Source organism: Balaenoptera physalus, assembly GCF_965194825.1.
Source record: "Balaenoptera physalus genome assembly, chromosome: 17".
Taxonomy (NCBI): domain Eukaryota; kingdom Metazoa; phylum Chordata; class Mammalia; order Artiodactyla; family Balaenopteridae; genus Balaenoptera; species Balaenoptera physalus.
In genome coordinates, this window is record NC_138895.1 from 15,355,965 (window position 1) to 15,380,625 (window position 24,661).

The 24,661-nt window shown below is 41.0% G+C and overlaps 1 protein-coding gene across 4 annotated transcripts in view; it reads right to left on the reverse strand.

The window, feature by feature from the left end:
* Positions 1–24,661, reverse strand: part of SLCO5A1 (solute carrier organic anion transporter family member 5A1) — a 129,146-nt gene that overhangs the window by 73,693 nt on the left and 30,792 nt on the right. For all 4 annotated transcript variants that reach the window (XM_082433618.1, XM_082433620.1, XM_082433617.1 and 1 more), the window contains 2 exons: positions 6,365–6,497; positions 1,154–1,371 (listed from right to left, as the gene is read on the reverse strand). In XM_082433618.1, coding sequence (XP_082289744.1) covers positions 1,154–1,371; positions 6,365–6,497 — 351 coding nt within the window. The remainder of the gene's footprint in view (positions 1–1,153; positions 1,372–6,364; positions 6,498–24,661) is intronic.

The following is a 24,661-nucleotide window of genomic DNA, read 5'->3' on the forward strand; positions in this document are numbered from 1 at the left end:
CATTGTCCCAAAATAATGAGAAGGGAGCGGGGAAGGCAAATCTAAAACTTAACTGGGAAGAAGCATTTCCAATGAAATGTCACTTCACTGCTTTGAACAAATATAGTCTTCAAAAATAGTCCAATCTAACCATTCTTAGGCTGAAGGGACAGTTCCATAATATATTAGTAACTTCCTTCTAGGCCTGAAAGGTTCCTCTTTGCCTTTACTGTGTACATAGTCAAAATGAGATGATAATGTGCCTAGGTAAATTTACCCTAAAACAACCTTAACTGATGTAAGCATTTGATAAGTATTATGCTTCATAAGTTAGAAAAATCAATTCAGAGAATTCAAGAAATAGACAGGAACTAATGGGAATGTAGCATTATAGGTTTCTTGGAACAAAGGGATTTATTGCCATTCAACAGAGGTATTGAATATGGAACAAAAATGGCTTGGTTAAGATTAAGTTGTTTAGATTTGAGATTGCCTAATCTGGCTCTAATAAAGTCATTTTTTTAAGAGAGATAAAAATGAAAAAATAGACCAGTACACATCACTGAAACTCTCTGGATGTTTTTATGCTGGGTTTGAAGACCCATCCCCTGGTTGCCCTTCTCCATGGCCACTTTCAAGCTTTGACAGAGCCACTGTTGAACAAGATGCTTTCCTAGGGGTAAGTTTTATATTTATGTAAGGATCAGGCCACACTACCAAACCCATGGTTCCCTGAGACAAACCATCCATTGTATAATGCAATAATTATTTTAAAAATCAGACATCTCTAATTACAGTATGAAGTCTTCACCTTTAGAATCTAAATCAGTGCTTCTCAAACTATCTGTGACGAAGGACTATTTTTTAATTATTATTTCTAGTCTATTGTTACTGATACTTTTGCAAGATACATTAAAGATGAATTACTAGAAAATGAAAATTTTAAAACATACAAAATTTAAGCCCAATTTTTTATTGTTGTTATTAGATTCAACAGACACATAATTACTCTGTCAAAAATTTTTTTTAAGTCTCTCAACATTTACTCTCAATGTCAGGCCATATTCTGTCACAGACCAGTAACTGCTGGTGGGCAGCAGTGGCCGGGGACCACACTTTGAGTAGCACTGATCTGAAGTGCCATGCACGTATTTATTCAAAAGATATACTTTACCTCTGACATCCTTTCCAAATCCTATAGAAGAAACTTTTTTGTCCACTTCTTCACAATTGTTTGGTTTCTCCTTCATAACGTCATCGTCACCAGCAACATCAGGAGAGTATTTTTTCTTTCTCTTTTTCTTGTGTCGAGGAGGAAGCTTTTTTGGAAAAGTAAACATTGGGAATATCACAAGAAACATTGCAATGGCACAAAGGAGGAATCCACTCCACCTAAAAAATTGGGAAATGTGAATAGCATTTATGGCTTTGGTATTATGAGTGTGAACAAATTAGCAAAGTAGAAGTTTGTGGTGATAAATTTCTCCAGAGAGAACTTTTTACCTTCATCAAGTGTACAGCAGTAAGAAGTTAGACAACTTAAGAAAATATAGTATGGAATCCTCCCTTTCTGTGGTATAAATGAGAAATCTACCTAGTAATTATACTAGTATTATAATGACTATTACAATCAGCTGCCTGACTAGAATTTCATTCAATTCAAGTATTTTTGAGCACATATATGTTAGTTCTGCTAATTAACATTGTTAGTCCTACTACAGTGTGCATCTTATAATAAATCAATAGCCCATAAATTTAAGAGAAAAATAATATAGAGTCTATAGCATGCTTTCTGGACCAATATGGACACTTTTTTCTTAGAAGAAAACCATTAATATCTGGTATGAAATGTATTTCAAATTGCTGATGGCATTCAAATATTTTTCTGCAAGCACTTAAGAATGTATTAACCCTTCTTAGCTGGCCTTCCCAAACTTAACCAAGTTATGAGCGGAGCTGAAGACATTTACACTCAATCTTTGCCTTCAAGAACTTACAATCTGCTTGTAAAGCGAGCTAAAGATATAAGAAATGATTCCAAGCAATTCCAAGAAATGCAAGAATGTACACAATTGTTAGATCATGTGGTATAGAAGATGAATGTTATAAAAATTCAGAAGGGAAATCAATGTGTCAGACACAAAATTACTCTGTCAAAATTTTTTTTTAAGTTTCTCAACATTTACTCTCAATTTCAGCCCATATTCTGTCACAGACCAGTAACTGCTGGTGGTCAGCAGTGGCCGGGGACCACACTTTGAGTAGCACTGATCTGGAACTTGAGAAGTGGAACTTGAGCTATGCAGAATCGAGATTCTGTCTTTAGACTCATCTGAGGTTGCCATGCTGAGGAAACTAGGAAGCAAATACAGAGTAGATCTCTAATTCTAGTCCTGTATTAGAACATGTGTTAAGGCATTGGGCTTCTTGCCTGCATAATTCCCCAAGGGCAATTTTTCAGTCCCCTTTCAACCTTTTCTTAGCAAATAGAGGTCCCTGGTCCTGCCTAACAGGGTCACTAACTTTCCAACTAGGATTCCTCAACTCCAAACTCTGTCCTCAAAGTTTCCAAGTTCATAAACGCTCAGATTCTGGCCTCTGTATCAATACTTTCCCATCCATTGTTATCAGAAAGCAAACAGCATTCTAAGCATTCATGTTGAACATAACCCAGTAAGAATACAGACCAACTGCAAAGTGAAAATTCATTTTTAGAAAATAAGTGTTTCTATTAAAATGCTGTTATCAACTGCTAAAGGTCACAGCTTAACTGAGAGAATGATTCCTAGAACCAGTCATTAATAATCCAGTGTGCTATTTTCAAAGATACTTAACATTATATCCAATTAAGATATAAAAGCAATCAGAAAAAGGTTTTATTTTTAGAAGACTGCTCAGGGCAAACTTCCAGCAATCTCAATGATTCAGTATTTAATCACGAACCCAGTGCCTAACACAGGTTAGGTACTCAAAAAATTTCCTAAATAAATAAACTGAATGAGATAGGTGTTTTAAAAACAGAGCCATCTGTCTGCAGGGACATAGCTATGATAATATCTGGCCCTTTTTGTACTTGGCTGCATATGAGGACTTTACTAACCCAGCCCTGCCATTACCTTTCTTGAATTTCTTTCTGCAAACTCTGCATTCAAGTCCCCTGAACCCCTTAGTTTCCTGGACCTCTCATGCCCTCTCCAGAAGAGGGCAGGCAGCAGACTATAAGGGGCAATTCTTGAGCTGTGGCTTCAGACTGACCTGGGTTTTTATCCTGTCTTTCCCACTTACTAGCTCTAAGATCCTGGGGAAATTAGTTTGCTTTTCTGAACAGGCTTTCTCATCTGAAAGGGAAGTAATAATAACTTTTTGGGGGGGTCATCAAAATTAATAAGACAATGTATAAGACCTAATAAAATGCCTGCCCCCAAAGCAACAATAAATTCACGGTAGCTAGTTTTGTTTTTTATGTAGATCTGCACTCAGGGCTCCCACCTCCACCCAGAGCCGTTGACTTAAAATTATATGCAAACATTAAAGATACACTCAGAGTACCCCAAAGGGAGAAAATAACAGAAGAAGGGAAAGAATTATAGTGAATAGACAAAAAAATAAAAAAATGTTTAGGGACATTTCTAAGCAGAGCAAATCGGTCTCCAGTAACATCGAATTTAACACATGATATAATGGTGGTGCTAAAGAGGACGTTGAGAAAAGCTAAGTAAGGCAAGGAAGCGTGCATTACATGTTGGAAAAAGACGCATCAGTAAGAGCTAAAATTGAAAAGCCAGGGCTCCTGACTCCCTTTCATGAACCATTACTCAGAGACTATTCATGAAGGGAGGACAGTTAAGTACATTGACTAAAACCTCCACCCTGGACTCAATTTCTTGTCCAGCTCCCACTGACTCTGAGACTTTGGGCAAGGTGTTCAAGTCGCTGATCATCAATTTCCTCATCTGCAAAATGGGCACACTCTTAGTGACTACATGTGGTTGTTATAAGGCTTCAATGAAAATGTTGGTAAAGCTCTTAGAATAATGCTTGATACATAGCACCCAATTAATATTAGCATTATTCACTCATTCCTTCCTTCCCTCTTCCAGCATATATTTACCAAAAAACCTATCATTGCCACTAGGCACCATAGAAACTAACATTGTATCAAATAATTCTGTCTTTGTTCCAGGTAGAAGTCTGTTACAAACAGAGCTACTCAATAAACAAAATTCATTTTCAAAGAGACTCCCTAGTATACATTTCTATATTGACAACTTTTATCATTTGTAGAATACTGAGCCATTAAAATGAATAAAACTACTTGAACATTGATTAAATTCAAAGGACTGAATAATAGCTAACACACATTATGTGGGAAGAACTGCTTAGAGCGCCACATACATAGACTCATTTATTCCTCACAACAACCCTATGAAGTAGGTACTGCAACTATTTCCATTTTATGGATCAAAAAAACCCCCGAGGCCCAGGGAAGTTAAGTAACTTCCCCAAGGTCACACAGTTACTAGGTGGCAGACTGGGATTTAAAACCAGGGGAGTGTGGCTTCAGGGTCTGCACTCAGTTGTTCCACTTTGCTACCAACTGCGTTGATGTCTACTAGAAAACTTTTAGAAAACAGCATAAAGCACTTGTAATCTTAAAGCTCCCGCTTCCTTGCCTTCTCCTTGCCCCTGAGCTGTCCTCCTTGCCTTTCTCCTTCCAGATGTTCCCTTATTGCCATGCTCTTCTCATGGAAATCTATACAGAACACAGATTATACATGGGATGTTCAGAGATACATTTTAATAATCTAGTTTTCTGAGAACTTTTAAAAAAATCTTTACTCTGAATTATTTCAGAACTGCAAAGAAAACAGTAGAGACCAAAAATTTCACTATTGACCAAGAACTTAAAATTCCTGTGTCATTCCCCTACTGCTGACAAGGGAACTCCCTTTTGCATGATTTGAAAATTCTACCAGGCCAGGCTCATCTAGATCTTAGCACTTCCACCTTCAAAGAGTATTTACTTATAAAAATAACAAGTGTTCTATAATTTAATTAATATTTATTAACTGCTTAGAAAATAGTGTTAAACATTATTCTCACACAGCTCAAGTTATGAGGTTATTAACTTATAATGAAACACAGAGGGAACACAAGTAGTCTAAGAAACTCTTTAGAAAGTAATTACTTGACACTAGTTTCTAATTAATGAAACTCTCTGTTCTAAAATGAAAATTTCTTATCAATGTATGCCTATTACCCATCCATGTTTAATGAATTTGGGATGCCGATACTTTGAGCGAATGCTTGCAATCATGAAGAAATAACTCCTTATGTTCAAGTTGAGGATTGGGAAGAATTCAAATGCAGCCCTTGGAGATATGGATAAGTAACCTATCATCCAAAGTTGGAGTTCTCATTCTAAATCCTAAGCTTACTTATTTAGCAAGACAATTAAAGGCTAGCAAGTGAGAGAGTGGCTACATTTCCAGGACACCCCGGGAAACAAACTATTACCTAGTGAAAAGATTCACTAAGAGTGGGACAATGGAAACGCAGGGCTAGAATCCCGGGCAGTGGAGGAGGACAAAGCAGAAACACAAATATAATAAGGAAGTGGGAGAAAATATTTTTTTAAAGGCACAGAAAAGATAATGAAAGCTACGATTAAAGTACACAGGAAAGTCCCGACACAGCCATGTTCCCCTTTTCCTTCACTCTGCTATGAAGAAAACAGCCATCTCAAACCTAAAGAATATGGATTAAACTGAAGTTCCCAACTCCCCTGTGTTAGTTTCCTGTTGCTGTGATAACAAATCACCAGGGATGGCATGGCTTAAGACAACACAAATGTATCATCTTAGAGTTCTGGAGGTCAGAAGTAAAAACTGGGTTGGCAGGACTGCATTCCTTCTGGAGGCTCTAGGGGAAAAGCTGGTTCCTTGCTTTTCCTAGCTTCTGCAATCCACCTGCATCCTTCGCTCATGGTCCCTTCCTCCATCTTTGAGGCACATCACTCCAACCTCTGCTCCAATCATCAAACTTCTCTTACTCTGACCCTCCTGCCTCTCTCTTTCCCTTATAAGGACCCTTGTAATTATACTAGACCCATTCGGATCATCCAGGGTAATCTCCCCATCTCAAGAGCCTAAATTTATTCACATCAGCAAAATCCCTTCTGCCATGTAAAGGTAACACATTCATAGGTTCTGGGGATCAGGATAAGGATATCTTTGGGGATTATTATCCTGCCTGCCAACCCCTCCTAGGTGACGTTTAGCTATTTTTCATCTTCCCATTGGGGAAATTCTTATTTTAACTACAAGGGAACTATGACTCTATCATAATACCAAGAGAAATAAAAGATTTAATAAACGAGTCTTACCAGTTTCCAATGAAACGAGGGTCATCCTGATTAAGGTGAACGGGACTTCTGGGATCAACGTAAAAACCAATAAGAAGTCCACCTAACAAATATCCCACTGCAGGACCAAGTGCTCCCATGACATACATGATGGCTGAGAAGACAGAAGGGGAAATGTGAAATATAACATCGTGTCATTTGTTTCAGTAGTTGTCTAATTTCAGTCATACCATGCATATGTCACAGTTAAATCCAGTTAACAACTTCCAAAAACAGAGAACTTTAGAGATCCTGTCTATGTTGACATTTGGGTTTCAAACCATGTCCTTTATTTAACTGTTGTCTGTTGTCCTCTTAGAACATCAGAACTTCTTTGGTTACTTCTGAAAGTACAGACCTGGGCTAGTTATTAAGGCAGTCACTGGATAACCAAGACAGGCTAACAGGTAGTCTCAAGATAAGAAAAGAGCAAGAAGTAGATGTCCCTCATCCCAGCTAGAAGATATTCTAACGGGCTGAGGGAACTTGAGGCCAGTTTTGCCATGAAGCTGGATTCAGCACCCTCAAAGCACTAATATTTTCAAATCACCACTTGAGAATCAAAGAAGACCTCACAATGTGTTTGGTTTATTGTTAAATAAGGAATATTACTTAAAGGTTAATAAATCTCCTTAAATGGCATGAGTGAGACAGTCCAAATGGAAAGCACTAACGCACAGCTGAATTTGAAAAACTTTTAAAGCACGTGTCCAAAGGGAGAGGGGTGTTGACTGTCAGTATATCAGAAAGGTGGTCATTCTGTCCAAAAAAATGTGGCCATCAAAATGGGCTTATAGGAAAAATGACAACAACAGATGCACTGTCATTTCTTTACATTATTTTCACTGCTGTGATTGAAATTTTTAAAATAAATAACATATTGTCAATTTGTAAATTTTGAGTTAGAATGGGGAATTCCTTGAAAGTCATAGAAAAATCTAGCTGCACTCCAAACACTTTGCCTCGGGTTGAAACTCAGTTATTTGGGGACAAATCAATAAACACTTTTAAGATACCCCTGTGTTCAAGGCATGATAAACTCAGGTGATACATGCTTCTCATTTCTGTTGCTTTTGTGCATTTTAACCAAAGAATAAATAAGTGATTTGTCATATCCTTTAAATAGTACCTATTTACCAGAAAGCAAATTTGGACTCCTCCGAATCCCTTTGCCTGACTTTATCAGCTGCACCTAAATAAACACTGAATAACCCTATACTTCCTGTAACTTACAACTAGAGACAGTAATTTAACACCTGCTCCCACTTTCCTCACCATTTCCAAAGAGAAAAGCACAGTGTTTATTTATCTTACAGAATCATATGATTGTAACAATAAGACATTAGGTTCTTCGACTTCTCCATCTGTGTTTGGAAAGGAAGAAGCGAGGCATAGCAGCAAGTAATCGGCATTCTTTTGGACTCATGCTTTTAATAAAATAAAATTTGAATTTTGATAAATATCTTGTTAACCTCTCTGTTTACAGCCTAAAACAGAACTCAAGAATAGAAAGTACTTTTTCAGTTTCAGGTATTCCCATAAGCACATGAAGATAAGACGTATGTTTACACCTCCAGGCAAACCAGCGCCATTTACAACTCAAAACTGTAATGAGGCCAAAATGTGACACAAATCATCTCCCCAAAATTGTTCTTCTGGCGTGAAAGAGACTGTCTTACAAACATAGAGGGAGGAAAAGGTATTTCCGCCATACTCTTTATGCCTGGGGCATTTGCATGCAGCATCTTGAAGTGCCAAGAAGTCGTGTGCAGGATGTGTGCTGGCAGGACCACGCAATCAGCCGGTGAATGGAAAACCAATGAAATAACGTGCACCAAGAAACCTTAACTGCTTTATGAACTATAGATCAAGCTTTTTAAAATTCACCGATAGAATCAGAAAAATTCATTTTTATTATATAGCAAACAATGTTAAGTCCAATGGAATCACTCTCATTAACAGAAATACATATATGTACATCTACATATGTACATCTATATAACTATAGTACATGTTATACTATATAATATAGTACAATAACTATGCTAAATACATAAATATATGTTTATATATTTATAAATATATATCATACATATATGTATATATAATAACTTACTACTATAGTCCCATTTAGTAAATAAATCACTCTAGCCACTGAGTTAACATTTGTTAATTCATTAAGTAATGGCACTTATTCAGAGCTTTTTAGAGGCGCAAATTGTTAAAGCAAACCACTAACTCTCTCAGTCAAAAATTCCCAATCAGGACTTGAGGACACGGGGAGGGGGAAGGGTAAGCTGGGACGAAGTGAGAGAGTGGCATGGACATATACACATTACCAAATATAAAACAGATAGCTAGTGGGAAGCAGCCGCATAGCACAGGGAGATCAGCTCTGTGCTTTGTGACCACCTAGAGGGGTGGGATAGGGAGGGAGGGAGGGAGACGCAAGAGGGAGGAGATATGGGGATATTGTGTATATGTATAGCTGATTCACTTTGTTATAAAGCAGAAACTAACACACCATTGTAAAGCAATTATATTATACTCCAGGAAAGATGTTTAAAAAAAAAACATTCCCAATCAGCTCCTCCCCCCGCCCCAAAGAAACAACAACTCTACTTGGAGTTCAAGGGCGGGACGAGTAGGCCTGCTACCATTTCAATCCTAAAACCTACTGCCTGTGCTTGGGCTCCAGGCAGACATTCAGAACAGGCCTGGGCAGAGCCAGCTCCCTTCCTTTGTGGCTCCCAGGGTGCGCCCCAGGCCTTTCTATCCCCCTGAATCCCACCCATTCTTCAAGGCCCAACCACGTCCAGCACTGGCCACCCTCCCCTGAGTGATCTCTATCCTCTAATTCCTGTAGACAATATACGGTCTCTCCCAGTGGCCTCCACAATTTTTCTCACACATTCGTATCAGTAAGAGGTTTGAAGCATGTACCCCCAGTGTACTTTTCAGTAAAACACTGTGTACGTACCATTAGCCTCTGTCTCACAGCTCGAATCTACATTGGTAAATCCTGTTGGTTCTACCATCAAATCAGGTCCAATATGGCGCTCCGTACCTCCACCCTGGTCCAAGCCACCATCATCGCTCACCTGGAAAATTGCTCGAGGCCTTCCAGATGGTCTCTGTGCTCCTGTCCTTACTTCCCTCCAAAGTATTTTCAACACAGCGACCTTACTGATCCTCTAGAAACACGAGCCAGATCACATCGCTTCTTTGCTCACGCCCACCAGTGTCTTCCCATTCCACTCCCAGGAAAAAAGCCCAAGTCCTTTCACGTGGCTGCAAGGACCTGGCCACACCCTCACCCCACCCCTCGGTCTCCACCCCCCAGCTATTCACTGGGCTCCAGGCGTACTGACCTTCTCACTCTTCTTCGTCCTTCCAGACACGTTCCCACATTAGGGTGTTAGTACGTGCTCTGTGCGTGGTGGGCAGGGGTGCCTTGCCCAGAGACAGCCAAGTGGTTCATTCCCTTCGTTCCTCCAGGTAATTTACTCTGTCCCTTCTCACCGAGACCTCACTCGGCCACGTCATCTAAAAAGTTACAACTCTTTCCCCCATTCTTCCCGTCGTTTCTCCTCAGCATGTATCACCACCTAACACACTTTATCTTTCCTTGGTTCATCTTGTTGATCCCCTGTTCTCCCCGACCAGACCGTAAGCTCCACGAGATCGGGGACGCCTGACGGAGGGGTTCACTGCTGTGTCCCCCATACCCGGCAGTATAGGAGGCAACACCCACACTCACTCCCATTATTCATTACTTCCATCACCACCACGGAGTCTGCACCGTCTACGGCCATTAAGAACAGATGTCAGTGACAAACTCTTCCTCAGTGTCTATCATCTCTTGAGACACTAGCTAATGACACAGATGTCAATCCGTATTTCATCTAGTGAACTTGGTAATTTCATGGTTTTTGACTGTGTCTCATCAGATGTGATTATACTATCATTGGTTTCTTTTCTCATGATGAGGAGCTTATACTGAGAAGACAGGCTATTCGATGAGCTAACAATAGAAACATAAATACAAGTTCCAGTCTTTTCTTCCTGCCCCCTCCATGGATGGTCTCACACACCTCCCCTTTGAGAGAACGCTGGACCATTCCATTCTTTTTTTTTTTTTTTTTAACATCTTTATTGGCGTATAACTGCTTTACAATGGTGTGTTAGTTTCTGCTTTATAACAAAGTGAATCAGCTATACATATACATATATCCCCATATCCCCTCCCTCTTGCGTCTCCCTCCCACCCTCCCTATCCCACCCCTCTAGGTGGTCACAAAGCACTGAGCTGATCTCCCTGTGCTATGCAGCTGCTTCCCACTAGCTATCTATTTTACATTTGGTAGTGTATATATGTCCATGCCGCTCTCTCACTTCGTCCCAGCTTACCCTTCCCCCTCCCCGTGTCCTCAAGTCCATTCTCTACGTCTGCGTCTTTATTCCTGTCCTGCCCCTAGGTTCTTCAGAACCATTTTTTGTTTTGTTTTGCATTTTATCTTTTTAAAAACACTTTTCATCCGGGTTTTATTTTTTAATTAATTTTCAAGTTTTTCTTTTAAATCATTGATTACCTTCTAGTTCTCATACCTTAAGTAAGTTTACTTACTTTTTTAGCCTTATTTTTATTAGGCTAATTTCTTTATTTTTAAAAATTTGTTTGATTTCAAACTTTAAATCTTGTTATACTCCTGAATTTGAATTTATGTTTTTGTATTTGGCGGTTTCTCTTTCTTTTTTTTAATCCTTCTGACAAGATCTTCTTTTAACAGTCTTTGTTTATCTTAGTCTTCTCTTACATTTTGCTTATTTTGTGATCAGTTTTAGCAGTAGCTTGTTAGAAGCTGGGCTGGGCCTCGTAACACATCTGGGCCCATCTCCCCACTGTCTCTGTGGTCCTGTCCCAGCTGCCCTGCATGGCTCCTCACGCCAGGTAGGGATGGCAGCCTGAGCGACTCAGGGTTAATTCTGCCCTTGGGCTCCAGGCTCGCTTTGCACACGGCTTATTTGATTAGCTGGACCCTATGATTGTTGTCTCGAATTATCCAGTAATGAGAAAATGCAAGTTCTAAATCCAAGGTCTCCGATGAATAAGCACCAACAGTAAGACAAGCCCGGCCCGCAGAGTGAAACAAACAAGGCAGAGGGCACCTCGTTCAGTTCCGCCTGCCCTGGGGAGGGTCCTACGGGTTGATCAACCTTCCCAGTGGCTCCTTGAGAGAAGAGGCACAATGCACCCTGCGATGCCAGCCTGCACCTGTTCCACCCCTGCAGTCGGACACCTCCGCTTCTCCATTTCTGGCAGAGTTGAAAGGCCCTCCTTCCTCATCACAAAATCCCAACTTGGCTACAAAATTATCTCAAATAAGGTTGTTCCGTGAGATCAGCTGCGACCCAAGCAGCAGCTCTCTGAAGTCTACGGAATCTATGTTGGGTAACTCAACCTGCCCCTTGTCGGAGGGCAGGCAATTTTCTCTGCCCTTCTAGGTTCTTCTGGCTGGTCTAAGAATTCAACTGACATGAATCAGATTAACAGGAGAAAATCACACAAAAGTATAATAACATGTATACATGGGAGAAACTCAGAAAAACTCAACTCACCAAAATGGCCGAAGCCATTATACCAAGGCCAAAGCCTTAAACACCAAGTTCAGCTAAAGACAAAAGAGGATGTTGGGGGTAGTGGTTCGGGACCTCAAAGGGGAGGAAGGCAATTTCACATGGAGATGGAAAAGCAAAGATTTGGTAAATGAATGCTTGCTGGGCCAGGCAGAGACTCCGGGACACAGAGAGGAATTTTAACAAACTGACTTTGCTAGGTTCCTCCCTGCCCACACACGTAGTTCCTCCATAGTTATCTACAGTGATAGCTCCCTTCCTGGAACAGGTCCTCTATCTACACTTTTATGCACTTAGGGGGAAGGTCAAATGTTCTTCCCGAGTCTTTTGGGCCTTGATTATTTTCAGCTCGAAATAATCCCATGCCAAAGAGATATTTGGGGCGGTAAGTTTTCCTCCCCTAAACCCTAAACCCCAAGAAACGACTCCAGAACTCCTCACAGTGGTCAGTCAAGCAGCCACGAGCCTCACTGTACCTGGGAAACCGAGGGGCCCAATCAAAACCAGCGAAGATCCCAGTATCACAAAGGGCTTCACAGTCACCTCCTTCCTGGCCTCATACCCCAAATGGTTGAGCAGCGCTCCAATCGCGGGGGGTCACAGGTCACTCACTCATCCATGCCCTCTGTGATGCCAGGCCCTGGGACAAGGAGGGGGCATTGCAAAGGTGAGTAAGAGGGGTGCGTGGTCCCCCAGAAAGAAACATGTAAAACCAACTATGATTCAAGGCTCAGTGATTAAATACAACCAACACCAACGACGCGCTGTGGACCACAGGGGAAGAACGATGCATTGTAACCGTTGAGGAGAGAGGACAGAGAGAGCTTCATGGAAAAGAGGGCTCCTGGCCTAAGCCTGCAAGGATGGGAGAAAGGACACCAGCGGCTGAGGGGTTCGCGTGGCACAGGCGTGGGGATTTGGAAGCGCCCAACGTGTTCAGGAAACTGCAGGTGATCTTACACCTGGCGGAGGGAGGTAGAGAAGAGGGCCCACCGCCGCCGCCATCCCCGTCCCATCCGGGGGCCTCGGTACCCAGCTGTGTGCGGCCTGCCAGACCCTCTGCTCTGAGACAGTGAGGGGGGAGAGCAGCAGCCCACTGGCTTCCCCTACCATTCAGCATCCTTAAGAAGAGATTTTCCTGTTGCTGAGGAACAAGTTACTTCCACTGTGCGGTGGAGGGCAGGCCTTCTAGCAAGGGAAATCGGGGCCCTGGTCCTGGGCCTCCCGAGCACTTGTTTCTCTCCTGCCACTCCTCTCCCCTCCCTCTCTCCCTCCTACATCAGGGTGGGAGGGAGTCCAGGGTACCACGTCATGGCCGGAGGCCTCTCCTGCCACCTCATCCCTGCTGCCCCCAGCTCTTGGGAGTGTAAACAATTCTCCTTCTCACACATTCTCCTCATTTATGGGCAGAATTCAGTGAAAGAACCACTACCCTCCACTGGGGCGGGAAGGGGGGAAATCTTTTCTTTCCACCTGTTCAGTTCCCATGCTCCCTTCTTCCAAGGAAAGCCATTCCGCTTTCCTTCGGGACCATCCATCTCCTCACCGCACAGTCTTGGCGGCCTGTCAGTCACGGAGCCCCGTCCTTGGTGGCTCATCGGTGGACAGGGGACGAACCCAGGCCAATCGATCAGATGCTCTTCTTCTCCTTGTAATATTTTCCCCCGGATCCCCCACGTGGCTCACTCCCCTACTTCTTCCTGATCTCTGCTCAAATATCACCCCTTAGCGTAGCCAACGCTCACCCCATATCTAACAGGACACCCCGTTCCCCACCCTCACGTCTGATCACCTTACCCTGCTGGAGTTCTCACTGTGGCACACATCACCATACAACGTGACATTTGGGGGCTGGGGGGGGAGCTGCTTATTATCTGTCTCTCCCACTGGAATGTCAGTTCCGCGAGAACAAGGACTTTTTTCAGGGATGCCTTATCAATCCCTACGCACTGCTGACCATCGGCACTAATAAACGTCGTTGAACAGAGACGCCAGGCAGGCATGGCCTTCCACCCTTGAGTGCAGTAACAGAAGGCGTCAGAGTGGATTCATCCTTGCAACACTGCCCTCCATCCACGGCTCGTGCTCCCTGGATCCCTGGGGCTGCCCTGTCCTGTGTGCCATCTCTAGCCCCCTCTCCCATGAAGTGCTGGGTGTGACAGAGGTGGTTCCCGTGCTTTACAGTCACAGAGCACTGACCCTCGCCCCACCCCACTCCAGACCTGACCCTTACCTCTGCCAGGCCCTCCACAGGCCACCATCCTCCCCTGCTGGGCTTCCCAAATCCTCAGAGCCTCTTTGTAACTGGCCTGGATTTGCCATACCCTCATTTGAACTTGACCTTTAATGGACCAGCCCCTGCGTCTTTGTTGCTCTCCACCTCCCACTACTCATCCCTCTCTATCCACCGCTTTCCAGTGTCCCCTCTAGGGCAGGACCTACTTTCTCAGTGACCCACGTGCCGGTGCATGCCGCTAGGAACTGATGCTGACAGGGGTTTAGGTTACAAGTAAAATTCAGGCTCAGTCTCAGGACCTGAGAGACGTTTCCCACAGAGAAACGTTTTGCATACCTGCCTAAGGTCCTCAAATGACCACCAAACCCATCTGGGACATAGTGATAGGAGGTCGCCTTCTTGAATACATTTGGTAGCACAGCTACTATACACAACAAAAGGACATGAAAAGCAAGCCACACTTCACTGCAACACAGCAGCTGTGACACCAACTGACACTCAACTTGCACAGCTTCTTGAAAATTAGCCAAGGTACTTCATAGCACCAGAGTGCCAGGTTGAAGGAAAATATTCCCTCACTCATGCCTTCCACTCACAAGCACAGGCAGATAAGAGACCTCTGATCTCGGTTATTTTGAGCAGCAACTTTTTTTTCTTTTAAGTGATTCAGTTATTTCGACACAGGCCTGACAGCAAAAGAAGAGCTGCCACAGCAGTCAGGGAAGAGTCTATCACTTTCCTAAAACATTCAGAGAGCACCTTAGGTCACAGATGAGAAGATGAGGGAGATGGCTTTAAGTAGATTCCGAGTGTTTTTTCCTCTCTACCATAGCAAACAATAGTTGGTTGACACTCACCATCTTTCTTTAGAAATACTTTCAAAGTCATTTGTAGTCTAAAAGGAAACACACAAGTACGTATGGAAACAGCCAGTTGCACTTAATTCATACCTGGGGCATGGTGGGGGGAGGGTAATGTGCTGTGGCTTTAAAACATCAAATTGGCCACCTGTGAGTGACCACTGTCTATAAATTTAATCTAGTCCTCAGGAAGGACCACAAGGATAGCTACCGTGAAAGCATGAAAAAAAATTAAGTCAAAAATGTTTTAATTGTAATTTGGGGGCAAAAAGAAAGTTTTATTAGAAATAGACTCACAGACATAGAAATTAAACTTATGGTTACCAAAGGGGAGGGGGGGAGGGATAAATTAGGAGTTTGGGATTAAAATATACATACTACTATATATAAATTAGATAACCAACAAGGACCTACTGTATAGCACAAGGAACTATATTCAATATCTTGTAATAACCTATAATGAAAGAGAGTGTAAAATAAATATATATATATATTTATATATATATATATATTTATATATATTTATATATAGATGTATAATTGGGACTTCCCTGGTGGCGCAGTGGTTAAGAATCCACCTGCCAATACAGGGCACACGGGTACAAGCCCTGGTCCGGGAAGATTCCCACATGCCACGGAGAAACTAAGCCCACGCACCACAACTACTGAGCCTGCACTCTAGAGCCCACGAGCCACAACTACTGAGCCCATATGCCACAACTACTGAAGCCTGAGCGCCTAGAGCCCGTGCTCTGCAACAAGAGAAGCCACCATAATGAGAAATCCGCGCACTGCCATGAAAAGTAGCCCCCGCTCGCCACAACTAGAGAAAGCCCATGCGCAGCAACAAAGACCCAATGCAGCCAAAAATTAATTAATTAATTAATAATAATAATAAGTTAATAACTTAAAAAAAAGATACTGTAACCAAGACAACATAGTATTGGCTTAAAGATAGACAAACAGATCAATGGAATAGAAAAGAAAGTCCAGAAACAGACCCACACATATATATGGACAACAGGCCTTTGACAAAGAAGTAAAGATAATTCCATTGAAAAAGGATATTCTTTTCAACAAATGGTGCTGAAACCATTAGATAGCCATATAAAAAAGGAACTGAAAATAGATCACTGACCTAAATGTAAAACCTAAAACTATAAAACTTCTATAAAACTATAAAACTTCTAAAACAATTGGGGAAAATATTTTTCAACAGACAGTTTACCAAAGAATATCTGTGGATGGCAAATAAGAACATGCAAGATGTTCAGTATCATTAGTCATTAGGGAAGTGCAAATTAAAACCACAATGAGTGGAAAGGGGGGGAAGTAAATTAGGAGTTTGGGATTAATATATACGCACTACTATATATAAAATAGATAACCAACAGGGACCTACTGTATAGCACAGGGAACTCTACTCAATATTTTGTAATAACCTATAAGGGAAAAGAATCTGAAAAAAAAAATATATATATATATATATTTATATATCTGAATCACTCTGCTGTACACCTGAAACACAACATTGTAAATCAACTATACTTCAATTTAAAAAAAACCACAATGCGATACCACTAAACTCCTATTCAAATGGTTAAAATTAAAAAGATAATTATACCAAGTACTGGTGAGTATGTCAAGCAATTAGAACTCTCATGCACTGCAGAGGTGAAACATAAAATGTTACAGACACTTTGGAAAACAGTTTAGTAGTGTCTTAAGGAGTTAGACACATAACTACCCTATGATTCAAGCATTTCACTCCCAGCTATTTTCACAAAAGATATGAAAACATGTGTCCATATGAAGGGTTACATACAAATATTCAGAGCAGCTCTATTTGTAGAAGCCAAGAACCGGAAACAACAAAAATATCCATCAAGAGGTGAGCAGATAAACTAATTGTAGTATATTCATACAATGGAATACTATTTAGCAATACAAAGAAATGAATTATTGATACACACTAAAACATGGATAAATCTCAAAATAATTATGCTCAGTGAAAGAAAGTAGACATAAAAAAGTCCACACTGTATAATTCAACTTATAAAATTCTAGAAAATGCAAACTAATCTAAAGTAATAAAAAAACCAGTCTGTGGTGATGGGGCGGGAGGGGGCCAAGCAGAAGGGAGGGATTACAGAGAAGCTCAAGGAAGCTTTTGGCAATGTTGTGTAGTCCTGCAGTCTTGATTGTGGTGACAGTTTCACGGGTACATATATATGTCAAAGCTTATCAAATTATATATTTTAATTATGTGCAGCTTATGTCAGCTTCACCTCAGGGGAAAAGAAGACATTTTTCTAAAAGTGGGTTCTGGTGATGGTTGCGCAATTCTATAAATTTACTAAAAATCATTGGATTATATTCTTCAACTGGGTGAACTTTATGGTACATAAATTATGAGTCAGGAAGTCATTAAAAAAAAGACTAGAAGGAAACACACCATGTATTGAAAGTTGTTAGCTGAGGGTATTGAAATTACAATGGGATTTTTTCTTGTTTTCTTTATAACGTTCAATATTTTTAGGTTTTTCTAATTGAATACAAATTTTAATAACCAAAAAATTTTTTTCAAACATACCTTCTGGAATTAGTACTTTTATCTCTTTCAGCTACTAATAATCAGCTAACAAATGTATCATCTTTGTGTAAATTTATAATAAATATATTTTTTAAAACTTGAAGGAAGCCTATACAGGATAATGGACTTTTTTGTTGTTCTTATATCTACGGCACCTCCTACAGGGGCACCTGGCACATAGTGAGCTCTCAGTGCATACCTGATGGATAAGCACACAGTATCTGTAAAGCAATTCTCCATTTTTTTTATGATTGATCTGCCCAATAGTTCATGACGACTTCTCCCAGGCTAAATTATTATAATTAGGGATGGACAAACTACTGGCCAAATCCGGTAAATGAAGTTTTATTGGAACCCAGCCATATGCATTCATTTATACATTGTGCGTAACTACTTTCAACCACAGCAGCAGAATTGAGTAGTTGCTATAAAGACTGTATGGCCCTCAGAGTAAAATATTTACTATTCAGCCCTTTATAGAAAAAGTTTGCCTGGGAAAGTGGGAGGTACAAAGTATCGGGTATAAGATAGGCTACAAGGATGTATTTTACAACACGGGGAATATAGCCAATATTTTGTAATAACTGTAAATGGAGTGTAACCTTTAAAAATTGTTTAAAAAATAAAAATTTTTTTAGAATTCTTAAAATTAAAAAAAAAGTTTGGCAACCCTTGTAATAAATAATGACAGACATTTATTGCATATTTACCATCAACTAAATGTTTGCACACATCATTTTGTTTCTTAATTTTCACCTCTAAGGGAGTTATAATCATCTAAGCTATGGATATAAATCACAGAGGTATGGGTGAGATGTTGTTTAAATGCATATCTGGAAAAGCCACTTTTCTATAAATGTGTTATTTTTAATCAGTTATCTATGTAGAGTATAAATGTAAAAGTAAGGAATATTTGTATAAAAAAGAAATTCATTTGTAAAGTCCATCTTTCCAAAGTTGGCAATTTCTCAAAGATTTAATTTCTAAGAGTATAAACCCCACATACTATTTTAGTTGAACTATAATTCACTGTGAAGTAGAATAACTATCTTCCAGAAACTACACTAGGCACTTTACATCTTCTGTGCCACTCAACACTAACAACTTCGTGGAGGAAAAAAATATATTTTCGTTCTCAATTTACAGATGAGAAAGCTGAGTCCCTGAGCAGTTAAGATCAGCAATTAGTAAGTGGCAGAGCCAAAATCAGAACTTGGCTCTATCTGAAACCAAAGCCTATCTTCTCTCCATTTGTGGACACATGTCTCCAAACTACAAAAAAGCAACAAGAGTTTAATCATAAGAAGTATATAGGGGAATTCCCTGGCAATCCAGTGGTTAGGACTCCACGCTTTCACTGCCAAGGGCGCAGGTTCAATCCCTGGTCAGGGAACTAGGATCCCGTAAGCCGCGTGGCAAGGCCAAAAAAAAAAGTTATTAAAAAAAAAAGAGAGAGAATTGTATGGGTCTCTACTGCCAAGGAAATTAAACCTATTAGAGCTGAAAATCCCAAAATATTTTTGTAACTGTTAGTAACAGGAGTTTTAGAAGCATTCTAAATAAAAAAGAAGCTCGCTATTTAGATTTCCGCCAGTTTCATCCCTAATTGGTTGCCATAAGGATGGCAGAGAAACGTACATTATCTGAAAAATACATTCCAAATATGTTGTATGACATTTACTTCAATATTACGGTGCAAACTCAGAAAAGCACACCAGCTGTTAACAGCAGATTAAACTTACCTCCTGGGAAGGATGTCACTGCCAAGAAACACCTTCCAGGTAAACAGCCATGGGTATGACACAACTCCTGTTTGCTTTCCAGGCACTCAAAGAAGCATGATTCTCCCAGGAAAGATCCAAGTCTAGAGCAACGCTTAGACATCAGAGAGCAATCTCATGTGCAAATGTCCCTGCAGTCACTGGCATCATCGCGGCCATCCACTGGATCTTATAGACATTCGAGTGATATAAACTTTTCAGGACAGCTTTAATGTTACCCTCCCACCACCCCATCAATCCACAGAAATTAGTTCTATCACAGTAGGTGCTTCCAGTAGGGCTCACTATAAAACTTATTCTTGTATTTAGAGAAGCGTTCATACTCAAAGTCTACAGTCACTGACGGGAGAACTATTACCAAAAGATAACATTGGGCACTTATTATATGTAAGATACTGTGCTAAACGCCTTTATATGTATTTTCTCACTTCAACTTCACAGCAGCCTTATGAGGTATGTACTGTTGTCCTAATTTAAGGCATTCTCCTTTGCAATCACCTCATTGATGAAGGGATAGAATAAATTCAACCCAATTAAAAATAGATAATCCCTGACTCTTTGTTATCTAACAATAATGAAGATAATTTATCAATACAAGCACTTTTACTAAGTTACTATACTCGTCACCACGGATTTGTCCTCATCTCTTCCCTACTAATGTGCCCAGACTCCCACAGACACCTGAAGAGTGAAATCAGAAGAGCCTTAAGTCATTTCAATTCATGGCATCTAGCACTACGACACATCAACCTCTTCTTATGAAGAGTAACTTTATTCTTTCTAACTTCTGATCCATTTCTGATCAATCGAAATTCCGACCTATACATGCCCTAAATTGACATACCTTTTTTCCCCCATTGGAAGTTGCGACGGTTAATTTTATGTGTCAGCTTGACTGGGTAAGGGATGCCCAGACAACTGGTAAAACTATTTCTGGGTGCGTCTGTGAGGGTGTTTTTAGAAGATTAGCATTTGCGTCAATAGACTGAGTAGAGATCCACCCTCACCAAAGTGTGTGGGCATCATCCGATCCTATGAGGGCCCAGATAGGACAAAAAGGTGGAGGAAGGGCAAATTCTCTCTCTTCTTGAGCTGGGATGTCCACCTTCCCTTGTCCTCAGACATCGGAGCTCTCAATTCTCATGCCTTCAGACTCCAGAACTCACACCAGCAGCCCCTCAATTCTCCGGCTTTTGGACTTGAACTGAAGGTCACCCCCAGCTTTCCTGGTTCTCCAGCTTGCAGATGGCAGACTGTGGGACTTCTCAGCCTCTATAGCCACATGAGCCAATTCCTACAGAAATCTCCTCGTATAAATATATAACTCCTATTCTGTTTCTCTGGAGAACCCTAACATAGATTTGCTTCAAATAGCTAACGTTTTCTTTATGTCATATGATTGTCATAATTAAGCGGTATCCAGCCCCTGACCTGAAAGAAGCTATTAGCTTCACAGGCAGACCTAGTCATCTGCATCTGCTTTCGCACGACTGTAATTAATCAAGGTTGTCTTTGTTAGCTAATAACATGAACTCAGGTCCAGGATCGCTCAGCCCAAACCCTTGAGGCTGGATGTGCCTTGGAATGAAGACTTTTTCACATTTTACAAAAGTAAAGGGTGATTGATGCTGTATATTATGCAACTCCCCCAGCAGAGTCTGGAACGGTGCTCCAAAATCAGGCATGCTACTGTTTCTGCAACAATGAATGAACGAATATTCACACTAAGTGTGATTTAAAAACTAGCCACTATCAGATCAGGCCTGGTTTTGCCATGGAATAAGTTGCAAAACTAACTTTTAGATTTCAAAGTAGCAGTAGAAAATGTTTTGAAATTATTATGAGAATTGGCATATGAGAATAGGTGTCAGGCACCAGCTATGCATCAGCCCTCAAGAGTGTGTTACTCGACCGATTAAAGAACACTTCCCAAATTTCGGAGCAAACCCAATATTGGCATTAGCCTTTTATTTGATTGGATTTCTCCTTTTGAATAGTACTTCTACCTCTCTTTGATGATAAAATTTCAGTATCATTAGAGATCTACATAGCAAGTCAAGAGGTAGATTTAAAAGAAAAAAAAAATCACAAAATTTCAAATTATTTCAGGGGATTCAGACCGCCACAGGATCAACCCTTAGGTTATTCATTAGTTCTGCTCCTTTGACCAAAATTATATGTTGATGATCATCCCCTTAAGGCAGCTTTGCTTCTTTTAGTGAACTTCTGTATGATCATCCCACAATTCTGAAATTTGTGTTTATTCTACCACTAGTAGGAAAAACACAGTTTAAAAAAATAAAAGGCAGTGAAAAAGCTCAAAGTGTTCATATTGAATTGGAGAGTAATTTGCTGAGTCCAAAACGAGCACACAGACACCAGGGCAAATCTCATTACCTGTCCTAGGTCATGGTCACAGTAATCAGCTTAAGTGATCCAGTCTTCCTCACTGTCTACTCCACATTTACCCTAGTAACTTGGATCAGTCCTCATCCAAACCCTGCCAGCTCAGCTTGAGAAATGCTGGCCTACATTATATCTTTTGGGATTTTTTATAAACATGATACTCAAAGAGTCACAAACACTGTAACGTATGAGACTACAGTGAGGGTGGTAGTAATCCCTTACACCTCCCATGAACAGTTCACGCTAACAACCCTGGTATAAAATGATTACATGTGTAATTACCATTTTTAATGTGCATTTAGTTCAAACAATGAATCAGACACTGTAACAGTATAATGTATGATCATCTTATTCCTTAAATAAGATGCTTTCCTACTGTGCATCTTAATTACAGAACAAGGGAAGCATTCCAACTAAAATCATAGTGTTAGCATGGTCTAAAATTATCTTCCCACAAATATGAAAGTTTTTGCTGTAGCAAATATCTTAGCTTGGATTCCCCCAGAAGCAGAGCCCAAGACAAGGACTGGAGTCCAAGTAGTTTAGCATGATTCTGGAATACATGGATACTGAGTTGAGGGAAACCACATGCAGTGCTGATTCATCTAAATGCCATCTGACTCTGAAAAACCCTCAAACGTATATATTAATTTGTACACACATAATAATCGCTTTTATTTCTCCGCGTGTGTGTGTGTGTTCCAGCCCCCAAGAAACACGTTTTGTTTTCAAGCAGTAGAAATTGGCTCTGCCTCTCAGCCAATAACTGGGGTGAAGATGTCTGAACGGTTCTTGGCTTCCTTTTTGTCCATTTATTTGTGAACAATTTTGACCCCTGTTGTCCAAAAATATATATACAAGTAATAGCGCTGGACATTTGAGCCAAACAAACCCAGGAGGGGGATAAGCCTGGAGGTGGAAGAGCAAGTACCTGTAAGTTTTATGGTCGTTGAGAGTCATCAAGGACATGGTCAAGGACACAGAGGGTGAAGGTCAGCAGGCAGGTGGCATGGGCGAAGGAAGCCCTTTGATATTCTGAGGGCATCATAAACAGAACTGCAGCCCAGGAAGATGCATCCACAACCGAGAGAGGTGAACTGGGAAGAATAAGGCCAGAGGCAGTCACGACTCCAGGGGACTTGAAGGGAACCGAAAGCCATTGCCAAGACTACCATTACACGACATACATTCCTTTCAAATGTTACTCACATCTTTCCAAAAAAAAAAAAAAAAGGAAAAAGAGCAAAAGGTTGGGATTTCCCTGTTGCACTGGCATCAGATGGTCCAGAACTGGGGTTTCCTATTCTTGCCCCTCAGTCTCCACACTCCAGAGGTTCTGTGATCACAGCCGCTTGCTCTCTCATTCCTTGCTTGCTAGGAAGAGCCAGCCTTGGGTGTTCTGGGGTAAGTTTCAAGGAAGCGCAAACTGGAGGCAAGGACGTGCATATAGCCAGCCAGCATTATCACTCTGCAGGAAGGGAAATGTGAGATCTCTGCAAAACCCGGATGGCAGCAGTCACCATAAAACGGGCAGGTGCTGTAAATCCAATACATGGATGTACTGAGTCAGGAGATATATTAGTTCGCTCAGGCTGCCGTTGCAAAATACCAGACTGGGTGGCTTAAACAACAGACATTTTCTCATAGTAATGGAGACTAGAAGTCCAAGATCAAGGTGCTGGCGAAGTTGGTTTCTGGTGAGACCTCTCTTCCTGGCTTGCAGACGGCCACTCTCTCACTGTGTCTTCACATGGCCTTTCCACCATGCATGTGTGGGGAGAGAGAGCTCTGGTGTCGCTTCCTCTTCTTATAAGGACACTAGTCTTACTGAATTAGGGCTCCAGCCATCGACCTCATTAACCTTAATTATATTCCTGTAAAGTCCCCATCTCCAAATACAGTCACTGGGGACTAGGACTTCAACATAAATTTTGGGGGGGGACACATTTCAGTCCATAACAGGAAGTGAGAGCCTTTTTAAAAAAATCATTATATTGGTTTTTTTAATATATTTATTTATTTATTTTTGGCTGTGTTGGGTCTTAGTTGCTGCGCGCGGGCTTTCTCTAGTTGCGGCGAGCAGGGGCTACTCTTCCTTGCAGTGCACGGGCTTCTCATTGAAGTGCCTTCTCTTTGTTGCAGAGCATGGGCTCTAGGTGCACAAGCTTCAGTAGTTGTGGTGCACGGGCTTCAGTAGTTGTGGCTCGCAGGCTCAGTAGTTGTGGTGCACAGGCTCAGTTGCTCTGCGGCATGTGGGATCTTCCAGGACCAGGGCTCGAACCTGTGTACCCTGCATTGGCAAGTGGATTCTTAACCACTGCGCCACCAGGGAAGTCCCCATTATATTGTTAAATTACAGTCATTAAAAATTGCACTGTTTGTTCACTAGAAGAAAAATATTAAAGTCATGACAAAGGTTCAATACATTAAAAAATATCTGCGATGTAATTTTCCCCTCCTTCCTAGTCTGCACTGCTGCTCTGCGGCCTCTCATCTGGCACACATTCAGTGTTCACTACATGCCAGGTACTTGGCCTCATGGAAGATGACGGAAACAATAACCTCCCCCCAAAAAACAAACAACCCAATCAAAAAATGGGCAGAAGATCTAAACAGACATTTCTCCAAAGAAGACATACTGATGGCCAAAAAGCATATGAAAAGATACTCCACATCACTAATTATCAGAGAAATGCAAATCAAAACTACAATGAGGTATCACCTCACACCGGTCAGAATGGCCATCATCAAGAAGTCTACAAACAA